The 13,948-nt window shown below is 30.8% G+C and overlaps 1 protein-coding gene across 1 annotated transcript; it reads right to left on the reverse strand.

Annotated features, from left to right (window-relative positions):
• Positions 1-9: 9 nt before the first annotated feature.
• On the reverse strand, positions 10-13,948 carry LOC143240747 (uncharacterized). The gene is made up of 2 exons (XM_076483708.1): positions 13,445-13,948; positions 10-2,514 (listed from the first exon to the last, which is right to left on the reverse strand). Exons 1-2 carry the CDS (start codon positions 13,622-13,624, stop codon positions 1,273-1,275), a joined length of 1,422 nt encoding a protein of 473 aa, XP_076339823.1. The 5' UTR covers positions 13,625-13,948; the 3' UTR covers positions 10-1,272.

The raw sequence follows: 13,948 nt of genomic DNA on the forward strand, positions 1-13,948 counted from the left end.
CTCCAGATATTTTGGGATGAAGAACAGTTTTATTTAATCATAACATAAAATCACTTTGCACTTGGACTAGTAACAAAACAGAATTGATATTTTCAAAAACAAATCTTTAGTAAGAATATTTCAATAAAATTCTGATTTTTTGTGTACAAAAGAACTGTAAAATTTACCAAAGTCTTCTGTATCAAAAGCTACAGTGCAAATACTTAAAGTGTGTAAATGTGTAGATGGGTTTTTGTACATTATACCAAGCCCGTCGCAAAGGGTTAAAACAATGCAGTGACTTTTGTCATTATACTAATAAAGATGTGATTGTAATTGTGTGTTTATGCACTAGAATGTGGAATTCTTACATTCCATAAACCTCTACAGAACTCCTCGATTTTCTTTTTAGAAAACCAAGTTGAGAAGCACAGTCTTAGAGCATTAGTTAACAAGACTGTTCACATGCTACAACCCAAATATACTAATTACTAGTATGCAGACTTCTTCAACAGCATTGAAACACTTGAGATAGCAACCAAAGAAGTTTCTCTTTCAATACTGTAGCACATATACAAATCCTTGTTTAAATGCTACTATAAGAATATCTTACTTTAAAAAGTAACACAGAACTACGATAGCTCTTGACTTTTATGCTAACAGTACACTGTTAACACTTATCTGTTTCCAATGTATATATTTGTTAAAAAACACAGACTAATAGTACACAAAGGACAATAGTTATTACTATCACATAAACAATTAAACAATCTTATAAGTAGTGAAATATAAGTTTCACTCTTGTCTCAACTGCGTCTAATACCAAAATAGATTGGTTTTCACTTTAAAACAAAGGATTCTTCTTGCTACCAGGACATAAGTTGCATTTCTCTTTGAAAAATCACTAAAAATAATTGTTTATTCATGGGATCAAATTTCTCCTGTGCTTTAAAACTGTCAAGAAACTTTCTTTTAAAAAAAAAAGCATGTTCACATGACAAACACAGACACTCCAAAAATCTAGAAAAAACGTACAAGAACTTTATAAATTAATAACTGTGTTCAAAGTTAGTACGTTATTTACATTTGAAAGCTTAGCTGATATATGTCAAAATAAAGTAATTAATATATCAGATACAATAGTGACAAATGACCAAAATAATCTTTCTAACAATCATTTTCTCAAAAGATAAAATCTTATGCTATCCAAACATTTATGAAAAGATCACTACTGTTTACTTCCTTCTGGGTCAGGTTGTCTTATATTCATTTACACAATTACATGAAACTAATTTACAGTTTTGTGTGTTCAGCACACTCCTCTTGCACTTCTGGCTGTTGACTGAGAATGTCTTCATTTCCCGAGTATGGCTCTCCACTTTCTTTGATAGTTGGTTTAGAAACAATTTCTTCATTACAGTTCTCAGACAGAGGTTTTACTTTAGCTTCCAGTTGTGCAATACATTGCTGAACATCTTTGATAACAGCTCTTCTGGCATTTCTAACCTGTTCATCCCCAAGAGTACTGACATCATCAAGTTTCAGCATACACCTTGTCAACATCTCATCCAAGTATCCATATTTCTTCTGTCCATTGATGGTAGATCCATCAAAGGCTGTTACTTCCATTTTAAGGCTATCAAGTTCACTTCTTATAGCAGCTATTTGCTGAAAAGGGTCTAGCTGTTGGTATTCTGAGGGTCCATCACAACTGTCACTTGTAGTACTTGCATTTTGCTGTTGGGTACAAGGCAAATCACAACTAGCTTGGCTAGCATCAGATTCATTATGTCCTTGATTATGAGAAGATCCACTGTTAATATTTATTCTTGTTATGTGACAACCTTTGTTGGAGAAATTGTTACCAGAATGGAGCTCCTCAGCCCTGAGAGAAGAACAAGGATCTTTGTGATTCACAAGGATTTGAGGAGAATCCTCTCGATTATTTGGGAAATCTCCTTGCATTTCCTTCTGAATTGGTACGTAGAAAACTTTTGTCGTTGATACAAGTGGACTCTCTGAATCACAATCACCTCGAGCTGGACAATTTTGACTAGTAGAGTCTTGTCTATTGGATAAAGAATGCCATGTACTGCCACCAGAGGAACTGTGGTTTTCAAAGTTCTGTCTTAGCTGCTTTATACTTGGACTACCCCAATCCTCTCCTTCAGAAGAGTGTTGTTGATGGGATCTGGTTTTTCCTTCTTCACCAGTACTATCAGAAGCATATCCTGAACTTGTTGAACCATCCCGAGGCTCTACAAGTATGGGAATATGGTAAACACGTGGTTCCAGAGGTCTTCTTTGGGATTGTCCAGGCTGAGCATCACTGCCTTGAGATGATGTCTCTGACTCTGAAGTACACATGTACTCACCACTTGTTTTCATAGGGGCACCCTTTTGATGAATTACCTTAATCGGCATGCCCTCTTCATCACAATTCCAGTTATTAAAGGATGATCCTACTTTGCGACAAATGTTTGGACTACCAGAGTTGGATTCTGATGGGGAATTATTTCCCTCACAATGCCCATGCTATAAATAGAAATATTATAATAATATACATATATATTGAAACAATTCTATTTGCAAATACAAATTTAAGAATTAATGTTCTGAAATAAAATATAAGAAAGCACAAATGAAAGAGCAAATAACATTACATATTTCTAAATTAAACCTGTCAACACATCAGCTATAAAGTTAACTGTTTCTTTACCTCATGTGCTTGTAAAACATTTATTTAATTACTTTAGCTCAATAACACATTTCACTTTTAAACCACTGTTTCCACCCAATCAAAACATTTAAATACGTACAGCCTTGAACAACATTTGTAATTTAATGTTCAAAATATATTAAATTATTAAACTTATTTTACATCTGTGTAGGTCACCAAACAAGCTGAAAATCAATTGGAACTGTAACAATTATTCATTCAGAACCATTAAAAAACAAAACAAAAAAACAGCGATAAGTTACAAGATTTATTCTAAAGTCTGTTTAATAATTTACAGTGAAGAGAATACTCAGCCAATTATGTAGTTTTGTATTAAACAAGAACATCGATTTGCAAAATATAGTAAAACATACATATGACAACAACTGAAAACAGTACAAACTATGAAAAACTTCCATAAATATAACTCTCCACATTTCTTTTCTGAAGTAAAACTAAACTGGTTAGATTACAAATACTGTTTTCATGACATGAAAAACGCATGTTCAAAAAGTCCAGATACAAAATAATAAAAACCATGTAACCCAAGCACTTTCAAAATGTTGGCCTATCTTATTTTGAAGAAGATACACCTTTCACAAATGCTTGGGTTATAGGGTTTTTAATCATTTCGTACAAACATTGTTTGCCATTCTTGTTTCATGGAGACAAACAATTATTGCATGGATACAATATGTACAAGTTATAATATATACAGTCGCCATTGTAAAACATAATGAGTACAACAACTCAATACAACTGTTGAGTGATTTGGTTTGGCTTATTGTTTTATTTAAAAGCAATATGAGATATGTATATTTCATTGTGTCATGTTCTTTATGAAAAAATTAAAAATGTTTTATAATTGTAGATTTCCAGGTATTCTTCAATACTTTTAAAACTTTTCTATAATAATTATATTCTTACAAAGGAAAATTTTATTTTTAATTTGTTTCAAAAGCTACACATGGTTTCACTGTGTTTATGTATCACTGGTATACATGAAAAATAACCTTTTTAAACATAACAAAACAAACATACTAACTAATAATGTGACTAATAACTAATAATAACTAATGTGACTGATAATACCTTGTGGCTTCTTTTATGCTGCAACTTGAAGTGAAAGCTTACTGTAAGCATCGTGAATAGCGTAAAATGTGTAATGTAAACAACATCCAATTTCTATTTAAAATACAACTGCTTTATACAGTGCATTCTTAAGCTACATGTGAATGTTTTATTTCTATTTAAAATACAACTGCTTTATACAGTGCATTCTTAAGCTACATGTGAATGTTTTATTTCAATTTCTATTTAAAATACAACTGCTTTATACAGTGCATTCTTAAGCTACATGTGAATGTTTTATTTCATTTTCTATTTAAAATACAACTGCTTTATACAGTGCATTCTTAAACTACATGTGAATGTTTTATTTCATTTTCTATTTAAAATACAACTGCTTTATACAGTGCATTCTTAAGCTACATGTGAATGTTTTATTTCAATTTCTATTTAAAATACAACTGCTTTATACAGTGCATTCTTAAGCTACATGTGAATGTTTTATTTCAATTTCTATTTAAAATACAACTGCTTTATACAGTGCATTCTTAAGCTACATGTGAATGTTTTATTTCAATTTCTATTTAAAATACAACTGCTTTATACAGTGCATTCTTAAGCTACATGTGAATGTTTTATTTCAATTTCTATTTAAAATACAACTGCTTTATACAGTGCATTCTTAAGCTGCATGTGAATGTTTTATTTCATTTTCTATTTAAAATACAACTGCTTTATACAGTGCATTCTTAAGCTACATGTGAATGTTTTATTTCAATTTCTATTTAAAATACAACTGCTTTATACAGTGCATTCTTAAGCTGCATGTGAATGTTTTATTTCATTTTCTATTTAAAATACAACTGCTTTATACAGTGCATTCTTAAGCTACATGTGAATGTTTTATTTCAATTTCTATTTAAAATACAACTGCTTTATACAGTGCATTCTTGAGCTGCATGTGAATGTTTTATTTCAATTTCTATTTAAAATACAACTGCTTCATACAGTGCATTCTTAAGCTACATGTGAATGTTTTATTTCAATTTCTATTTAAAATACAACTGCTTTATACAGTGCATTCTTAAACTACATGTGAATGTTTTATTTCAATTTCTATTTAAAATACAACTGCTTTATACAGTGCATTCTTAAACTACATGTGAATGTTTTATTTCAATTTCTATTTAAAATACAACTGCTTTATACGGTGCATTCTTAAACTACATGTGAATGTTTTATTTCAATTTCTATTTAAAATACAACTGCTTTATACAGTGCATTCTTAAACTACATGTGAATGTTTTATTTCAATTTCTATTTAAAATACAACTGCTTTATACAGTGCATTCTTAAACTACATGTGAATGTTTTATTTCAATTTCTATTTAAAATACAACTGCTTTATACAGTGCATTCTTAAACTACATGTGAATGTTTTATTTCAATTTCTATTTAAAATACAACTGCTTTATACAGTGCATTCTTAAACTACATGTGAATGTTTTATTTCAATTTCTATTTAAAATACAACTGCTTTATACAGTGCATTCTTAAACTACATGTGAATGTTTTATTTCAATTTCTATTTAAAATACAACTGCTTTATACAGTGCATTCTTAAGCTACATGTGAATGTTTTATTTCAATTTCTATTTAAAATACAACTGCTTTATACAGTGCATTCTTAAGCTACATGTGAATGTTTTATTTCAATTTCTATTTAAAATACAACTGCTTTATACAGTGCATTCTTAAACTACATGTGAATGTTTTATTTCATTTTTATAAATTATATATAAATTTGTTGTCACGATGAATGAGTGTTCAATGAAATGTTTTGAAGGTCAAAATCTACCATTTGTTATCCACACTGTTTTCACTGCAGTTTGATGTTCATGCCTATAACTCTTTCACCACATGAAATGGTTCTAAACCACTTTATATCTATTAGTAATTCAACAAATTTTAACTAGTTGTTCTTCTATGGTTCTTGCCAAACTATTTAGGTTAATCACCATGATGCAAGTCTTGAGTTTCTTTTGCAGAAGATTTTGTTTGGTGGTCCTAGAGCAACAAAAGGTCCAGTAGTAAAAACATTTTCCAACTCATCTAAATATTCTTTATAGTAATAAACAACTTTGTCCAGTACTTTTTGGTTTTTCATATATTCTGATTAATCTCTAATCAAGTTGTAATTTTTCAGATGATTCAGGATTTGTCTAGCTTAAAGTAGAAAAATATGAACACTAATAAAAACATGGTAGTTTGTTGATGATACACTGGAAGAATCAGCAACCATACCCACTTTCAGGACAACTCCAATAACATTACAACAAGGTTTCTGTCAGATATGTAGAATAACAAATTTTTGTAAAGCATGAATCTCCAAGAATGAAAACTGCAGGAAAAGTTTTATAAAGTTAAACACCGAGTCAAAAATTAAAGATATTTACACCTTGAGAAAAAGGTTCACTCAGTGAAAAAGAAAATATAATTACAAAATAGCTTAAGTTATTATCTATCAATATATTACTTAGCAAAAATACAGAGACAACAATGACATCATCACAAGTATATTAAAACAAGCAAACAAAACAGAGCATATAATTTCTGAAATACCTTCCTTTCCATGACAAAAGTTGCTACACAAATATATTTGCCACCTCACTGTCCCACAATATATAAAGATTGAATGTATCTTTCAAGATTTTGCTTTTATTAAACAAAAGTCAAAACTACTGCACTCACCTAGTCTACATTAAAGGTAAAGACTGTAATTCAGTTTAAACATACCTGCCATAACATTATACATCGAATTTTTTTATTCAAGTATCACAGGTGTGTCACAATTGATATTTTCATACAACTTCTTTATTTTCACTCTCGTGTTCTTACAATTATATTTTCAAACTTTGGTTTCTTTACTGGAACTATATGTTAGATCTGGCAAAGTGCTGTATACTAAATATTGACTTCCATCACTCTTCATTAACATATTGTCAATACCTGCTTGTTTCTCAAGACAGTACACTTAAAGTACATTACTTGTCAAGTTATTTAGGTAGGGGACTTACTTCAATAAGTGACAAGATCATATGTTTTCAACGTTCATGTTATGTTCAGGTCATATTAATGCACAATTCTGTATAATATTCAAATGGAATTATAATAAAACAAGTAACAGCACATTATTATCAATAAACCTGGCAAGAAAATGTATTTAATACATTATATTATAACAAGTTCTATTTTTTCAATTTCAAAAAGAAATGTTCAAATACATTTTCATCCTTCTCTTGTCTGTATCATGTGACACTCATCCCTACATGTAGTTTAACCTGTTCAGTGCTGTAGACGAGATAGCTCATCCACGCCGATTGGTAACAGTGACACGGACGAGTTAATTCGTTCTCAATAATACTCAACTTCAATGCTAGATGTCAGCACCATACACACATTTGACTTACTTACATATTGTTTCACTTTCAATCCAAAATGGCATCACGAAAAAGGTTACACAATTAAGAGGCATTAGAGTTGTATTTTGAACTTGGTTTGGAGTTGCCTTAGCAGCCAACAGGTTAAACATGAAACTATAATTTTATAGTACAGATAGTGCTAAGAGACAGACTAATTTTATATCATGTAATTTTCTTGGTCCATGGAAATAGCACATCCTGCCATTCAGACATGGTCAATAATTCTCTTTAATATTTGATCTTGGATTGTTTATTGACTTTAATATATTTATTTCTGTACAAGACTATGAAAACAATGTTTGAATTACTTTGTCTAAAGATTATTACCAAGTTCACATCAATCAGGTCCACGAATTATTTTAAGGCATGCATATTTTGATTAAAAAGCAAAATTATAAGAGATAGGGCATCATTTACTTTTATGTATTTAATTACTGTAAGAAATAAGTTATTTCATGTACTACTACCATTACAAAATAGCAGTATTGAGTTTTTCAAATGGCAAAAAAAACAATAGTCCAGATGTAAGCATTTAATATTTTTTTGTGTATTTTTCTGTATTGTTACATACGTGAAAAAAAAACTAGAAACATAGTAGATTAAATAAAAAAACATGACTTTATAGAAATAAATCTAAATGTATTACTTGTTCAATGAACACAAACTGTCCACTGTACACTTGATTAAATATATTACTTAATATAGTAAAAATTAACCAACCCAGTTGAGAATACCTGAGTAATTGTGAAGAAGCAAAAAATATTCAAACATTTGATTTTACAACACAGTATATAACAATCCATTAGAAAATTTAATTTCTGTTATGAATTCATTAATAGAAATATACTGTCATCCTGTTATAGCACTGGAAGAAAACTTACCTCCAAAAATAAATAATAAATTTGATATCTATAATAACTTTTTTTCCCAATGACTGTGTATTTAAACAGGAGTTCCAGTAGGAACTACCTATACAGCAAGGTTGTATCTAAGTTAATGAGAATCGGTTTAGTGAAAACTGCATATATACATACATACATTATACACACACACACTGCTGGTCAAAATCTTAAGACCAATGGACATAGGAAAAAATATGCATTTTGTGTAGTTAGACTCAACCACTTATTTGAGTAAAGCTTCGAAAGATGAAAATAAAAAAAACTTTTAGCATTTAGTAGGAAAAATGTGAACACTATGAAATTAGCCTAAATACTAGCTGGTCAAAAGTTTAAGACCATACTGAAACAAAGCATTAATTGGTAAACATACAACAAAATTTAGTCATTTGTGTTCAAGCATAAGCATTGTCAACATCCCTCACTGACATCAAGCGTGTTACATTGGGTAAAAACATGACAAAATCTAAAAAAGTTGAGAGTTTGAACATGGCAGCATTGTTGAGCTGCAAAAGCAAGGTCTCTCTCAATGTACCATTGCTGGTGAGATTGGGCATAGTAAAACTGCTGTTGCAAATTGCTTAAAAGACCCTGAGGGATACAGAACAAGAATTTCAAGTGGTCGGCCCAAGAAAATTTCACCGGCATTAAGCAGAAGGATTTAACGGGTTGTCCAGGAAGACACCAGCCAACCGTTAAACCAAATTAAGGCCCTTACAGACGCAGAATAAGCTTAAGAACAATAAGATGGCATCTATGAGAGAAAAGCTTTAAAAACCATAAACATCTTCAAAGGTCACGCCTCCTTCTGCATCACGAAACAGCTTGGTTAAACTTTGGTGAGAAGCACCAAACATGGGATGTAGGTGAGTGGATGAAGGTTTTGTTCTCTGATAAAAAATAAATTTAACCTGGATGGTCCAGATGGCTTCCAACATTACTAACACGATAAGGAGATCCCACTGGAGACATTTTCTTCACAACACAGTGGAGGAGGTTCCACCATAATCTGGGGTGCCTTCTCCTTCCATGGAACAATGGAACTTCAGGTTATACAGGGGCATCAAACAGCATGTTGGAGATAGCATCCTTATTGACTAAAGGCCCTTGCTTGTGTGGAAATGACTTGATCTTTCAGCAGGACAATGCTGCAATCCACAATGCCCACAGGACAAAGGACTTTTTCATGGCAAATAACGTGATTCTTTTGGACCATCCAGCGTGTTGCCCAACTGAACCCCAATGAAAATGTTTGGGGGTGGATGGCAAGGGAAGTTTATAGAAATGGTGGTCAATTCCAAACAGTGCATGACCTTCATGAAGCCATCTTCACCACTTGGAATAAAATTCCAGCCAGCCTTCTGCAAATGCTTATACTGAGCATGCCAAGTGAATGTTTGAAGTTATTTGTAATGACAGCCATGCAACTAACTACTGAGACCCCTTGTTAGATATTTTCTACCCTGTTTAGGACTTCTTTTTGGTGTGGTCTTTTGACCAGCTAGTATTTAGGCTAATTTCATGGTGTTCACATTTCCCCTACTAAATGCTAAAAGTTTTTTTATTTTCACTTTCCCTTTTATTTTCATCTTCCGAAGCTTTACTCAAATAAGTGGTTGAGTCTAACAACGCAAAATGTATATTTTTTTCTTATATTCATTGGCCTTAAGATTTTGACCAGCAGCATGTGTGTGTGTGTGTGTATAATTTATATATATATATATATAATATATATACACAGAAAGTTTCCTTTAACTTATAAACAGGTAGATTTATAATTTGTACAAATAATTCTCAGATAAACAATTTTATTAACACTATTTATATGGTACAATTAGAAATAGAAAATAGTTCAATTTCAGATGTGGAGACATTATTTAGTTCTAGAAACTAAAATAACTGATAATCATATCAAAAATTTTTGATAAAAATATTTATGTTCCAATATCAAATCTAGCTTCTTTTAACAGTAATGTACCATACTCTAAGTATCACAAATACTCAGATTTTGCAAAATTTGTAAAAAATTATATTTTATTACTAATGTTGAAATACTGATACAAAATTTAGTATTCAATGGGTTTATTTAGGAAACTAAATTAAAATATTTTGTGATAAAGAAAAAAAGAGTTTTTGTCCAAAGTTTCTGATGAGTACTTCTTAGTAAGTTTATTTAAACAACTTGAAACTACTTTTAAAACAGATGAACACCTTATAAAGGATTGTTTATAGTCTGAAAATTGGTAGTAGCATACTTAATGAGTGGTCATTGGGAGTTATACTAGTTAATTTAGATAACTTGGTTGGGCTATTATAATTTTATCTACTGAACAAGTAATTAAGTTAAATTAGTGCTTTATCAATACAATAAGGAATAGAATGTCAACCATAGGAGGCAAGTTTCTTACTTGTTCCCAAGTGGCAATACTTTTACTCTGGAGAGCAGTCACCAACTGTCTTTAAGAAGTGAACGGTTATATGGCTGCATTTCTTTTGATATATTTTATTTACATGAGACAAGCAAACAGAGGTTAAGACAGATGACGTATCCTCAGTTCAATTTGAATGTGGGTCCTACTTCTATAATAACCTCCAAAACCCAAGGTGTGTTTTATATCCTTTTAGTTTATACAGAATCTTTATTTTTTTTGAGAGGGCTTGTTTTTTTATAATTTAAATGTCATTTATCACTGCTTTAGAATTGCTGTATTTAATGCAGTCCTTACTTTTAATTTTACTGGACTGTTTGAGTATTAATTTTCTATATGCATTGATGATTGACAAACCTGCGAGACTGATAAGTAGACGTTAAAACTGGTAGGCACTTTTATTTCCATCTCAATGTAAGTCCTACTTCTGCAGTAACCTCTAAAACCCAGAGCCACATTTTATACCCCATATTATAGCCTGCACCATGGGGATCCTTTTAATTTATGCAGCACTTGTGTTTGCTTTGTTCACTGTGTGTATATGTATTACTTAGATTTTAGAAATGACCACTCTTGACACACTGAAAGATATATCCCACACATGTCAGCAAAGAGCCTTCTGAGATGCATTTTTACTTCAAGTGGGTTTCTTATCATCATGTGTTACCAGTTACTACCTCTAACACTAACAACAAATGGAAGTGATAGTTTTATTACAGACAATCTAACACCTTGAATTCATTTTTTTATTTTGTAAGAAATAAAACAAAATAAACAAGGAGGTAATTTACTTGGTGTAAGGACCTAAGATTTCAACACTAGTAGGAATATAAATAGACAATTATTTTTAAATAAAGATCTTTCCTTTGCATTTTTAAAAGCTGGATAAATGTTGGATAAACAACTGGAGATTCAGAACAAATTTTACATAAAAAAACAAGTCGGGACCTATTAAGATGTCTTGAACATTTTTTTTTCCCTTTCCATTTTAGTTCACAAACTAGTATAAGTTATAAAAAACCCAGAGGATTTTCAATTAAGTTAAACAATTTGTGGAGTTATAATACAGTACTGTGTTAGGACTTTTAACACTATGGTAATTTTACACTGATCACTGTTGACAACTAAATGAGTCACAGTGAAAATACTTATCACTTGTTAGAATTCCAATATACTTGTACCAAGGGCATCTCATAAGGATTCTGCTAGAATGAATATAATAATCAATTGCAGGGTGTGAAATAACTGTCAAAGCACCCCATGCTGTGTTTTGACTACACAGAAAGAAGCTAACATATGGTATCAGTATATGTTAGAAGTACTCTACAAACAAACCTTGACAAAGACAGTGTTTAACACTATATCTTAAGTTTTGTTGTCATGCTACAGCCTAAAAAGCACAGAGAATTATCAGTAGAGCATAGAGTTTGCATAGAAGCTTTGAAATGATCCCCAAACACTGTCAAGTACACCTCAGATCACAAGACTAAGACAAGTAAATTTGAAAATAAGGAAGACGTAAAACACCTAAACTTCATGATACTGATATTAAGTATCTTTTATTATACAGCTTTCAAGACTTTTTATATATGTTTATATAGAAATAATGTCTTGTTTGTAATTAGGTTGGCTGAAGAGCAGTCTTAAGAGGTGTACAGTTCTACCAACCAAATAAAAACTAAATTAAACAAATGATAATTCAAACCTTGTAAGTACATTAAACACAATATAGAAGTTTATATCCATTTTGTTTATTGAATATATACACACACAATTCATATAATCTAAACAGACATGACAAAAGACAACTACTGGGTAAGGTCAAGCTAATAAATCATTCACATTTTTGAAAAGGATTTATTGCCTTAACAATACATTTTTGTTGTTTTCTTATAGTTTAGTCTGGGAAACAATGGTAATTATTATACATGAAATTCCCTTTAAATATATTAATAGCTTGTTCTTCTAAGGCATAGCATTTTGTGCAGGTTGGAGAAAACCTTTTATTTATTATTAAGGCTTAGCTTTTACAATTTGTCTACACAGAAGAACAAGCTCTTACCATTATTATAAATGAAATTCCCAGTAAATATTACATTGTTCCTCTTGCACACACACTTTTATTACTCTAAATCATTTTTAGTCTCTGTTATCATGGATCTTAATTTCTACAGAATCACCCATTTATTTGACACACAACATCTTATCCACAATCACATTATTTTGAGACTTATCCACAACTTCATAAAGATAACTGAACCAGCAGATAATAACTAAAGTAAAAAAAAAAAAAAATCAACTATCAGTGACCTCATTTCTTAATTATGATGAATCAAGATGTTAACAAACATGACCTGAGCAGTTCTGAAACCTCCTGACCTATAATTTACAAAATAGGAGTTAAATATCTCGTGTATTGAAGTAGATAACTCTTCAAATAACTCGCATAACAGTACAAAATTATAATGATTCTCCCTAAAATTTTGTTTAACCAATAATTTTGTAGTTTCATTAACGTTAATGATTTTTTATAGATGATTATCTATTATATTACACAAAACTGAACAAACCTTAGTTCTACCCTCTATAAAACTTCAGTAATTATTCATTGAAGTTGCGTTCAATTTAAAACAGCTCAAACACTATCAAACTGTAATATTAAGTTGTAACATATCTCGTAGTTATATAACCAACTCTCTACTATTGAACTATAGCAATTTCTATTAGTAATTTTAAATTTAACTTACAAGAAAAAGGAAATAAAGTATACCCATGTTTTGACTCTAGCTTTATGTTTAAAGCAATTAGTAAAAAAACAAAAACATTTTCAATAACTCAAAGTATTTTAAGAATATAAAATATTCTCACCTTAAACCCTCCGTGATGAAATCTTTCATGCCAGTCAGGCCACTCTGGATTTAATTGGGCTGCTTCACAAAACATATCACGATCTTCGACGGGTCGAAAACCAAAACGTTTGAAAAATTCTGACCTACGTTCAGCTGGATTTGTGTCCGAAAATTGAAAAGGAAATTTTCGTTGTTCCATATTTATTCTTTAATTTCGCAACTCGATACTACACCTATCTTTCTCAGTAAAAACGTAGTTCTTTCTTGAACGTCATTCTCTTTGACCAATCAAATGTTTTTCTACTCTTTTGTGTTGGAGCAATAGGTGTCGCTTTTTAGTAAATTCAAAGCTATCTATCTCACTGTGTGTCGAATCGTACAAATAAACTTCAGTGAGAACGTGTATCAATACAAATTATATAAGTTTAAATTTTAAGATTATGTTTTTGTAGTTAAACGCAAAGTTATATATCTGTGACCTTCCTACTACGGCATCGAAACTCAGTTTCGAGCGTTTAAGTTC

The sequence above is a fragment of the Tachypleus tridentatus genome, chromosome 13 (assembly GCF_004210375.1).
Source record: "Tachypleus tridentatus isolate NWPU-2018 chromosome 13, ASM421037v1, whole genome shotgun sequence".
Lineage (NCBI taxonomy): Eukaryota > Metazoa > Arthropoda > Merostomata > Xiphosura > Limulidae > Tachypleus > Tachypleus tridentatus.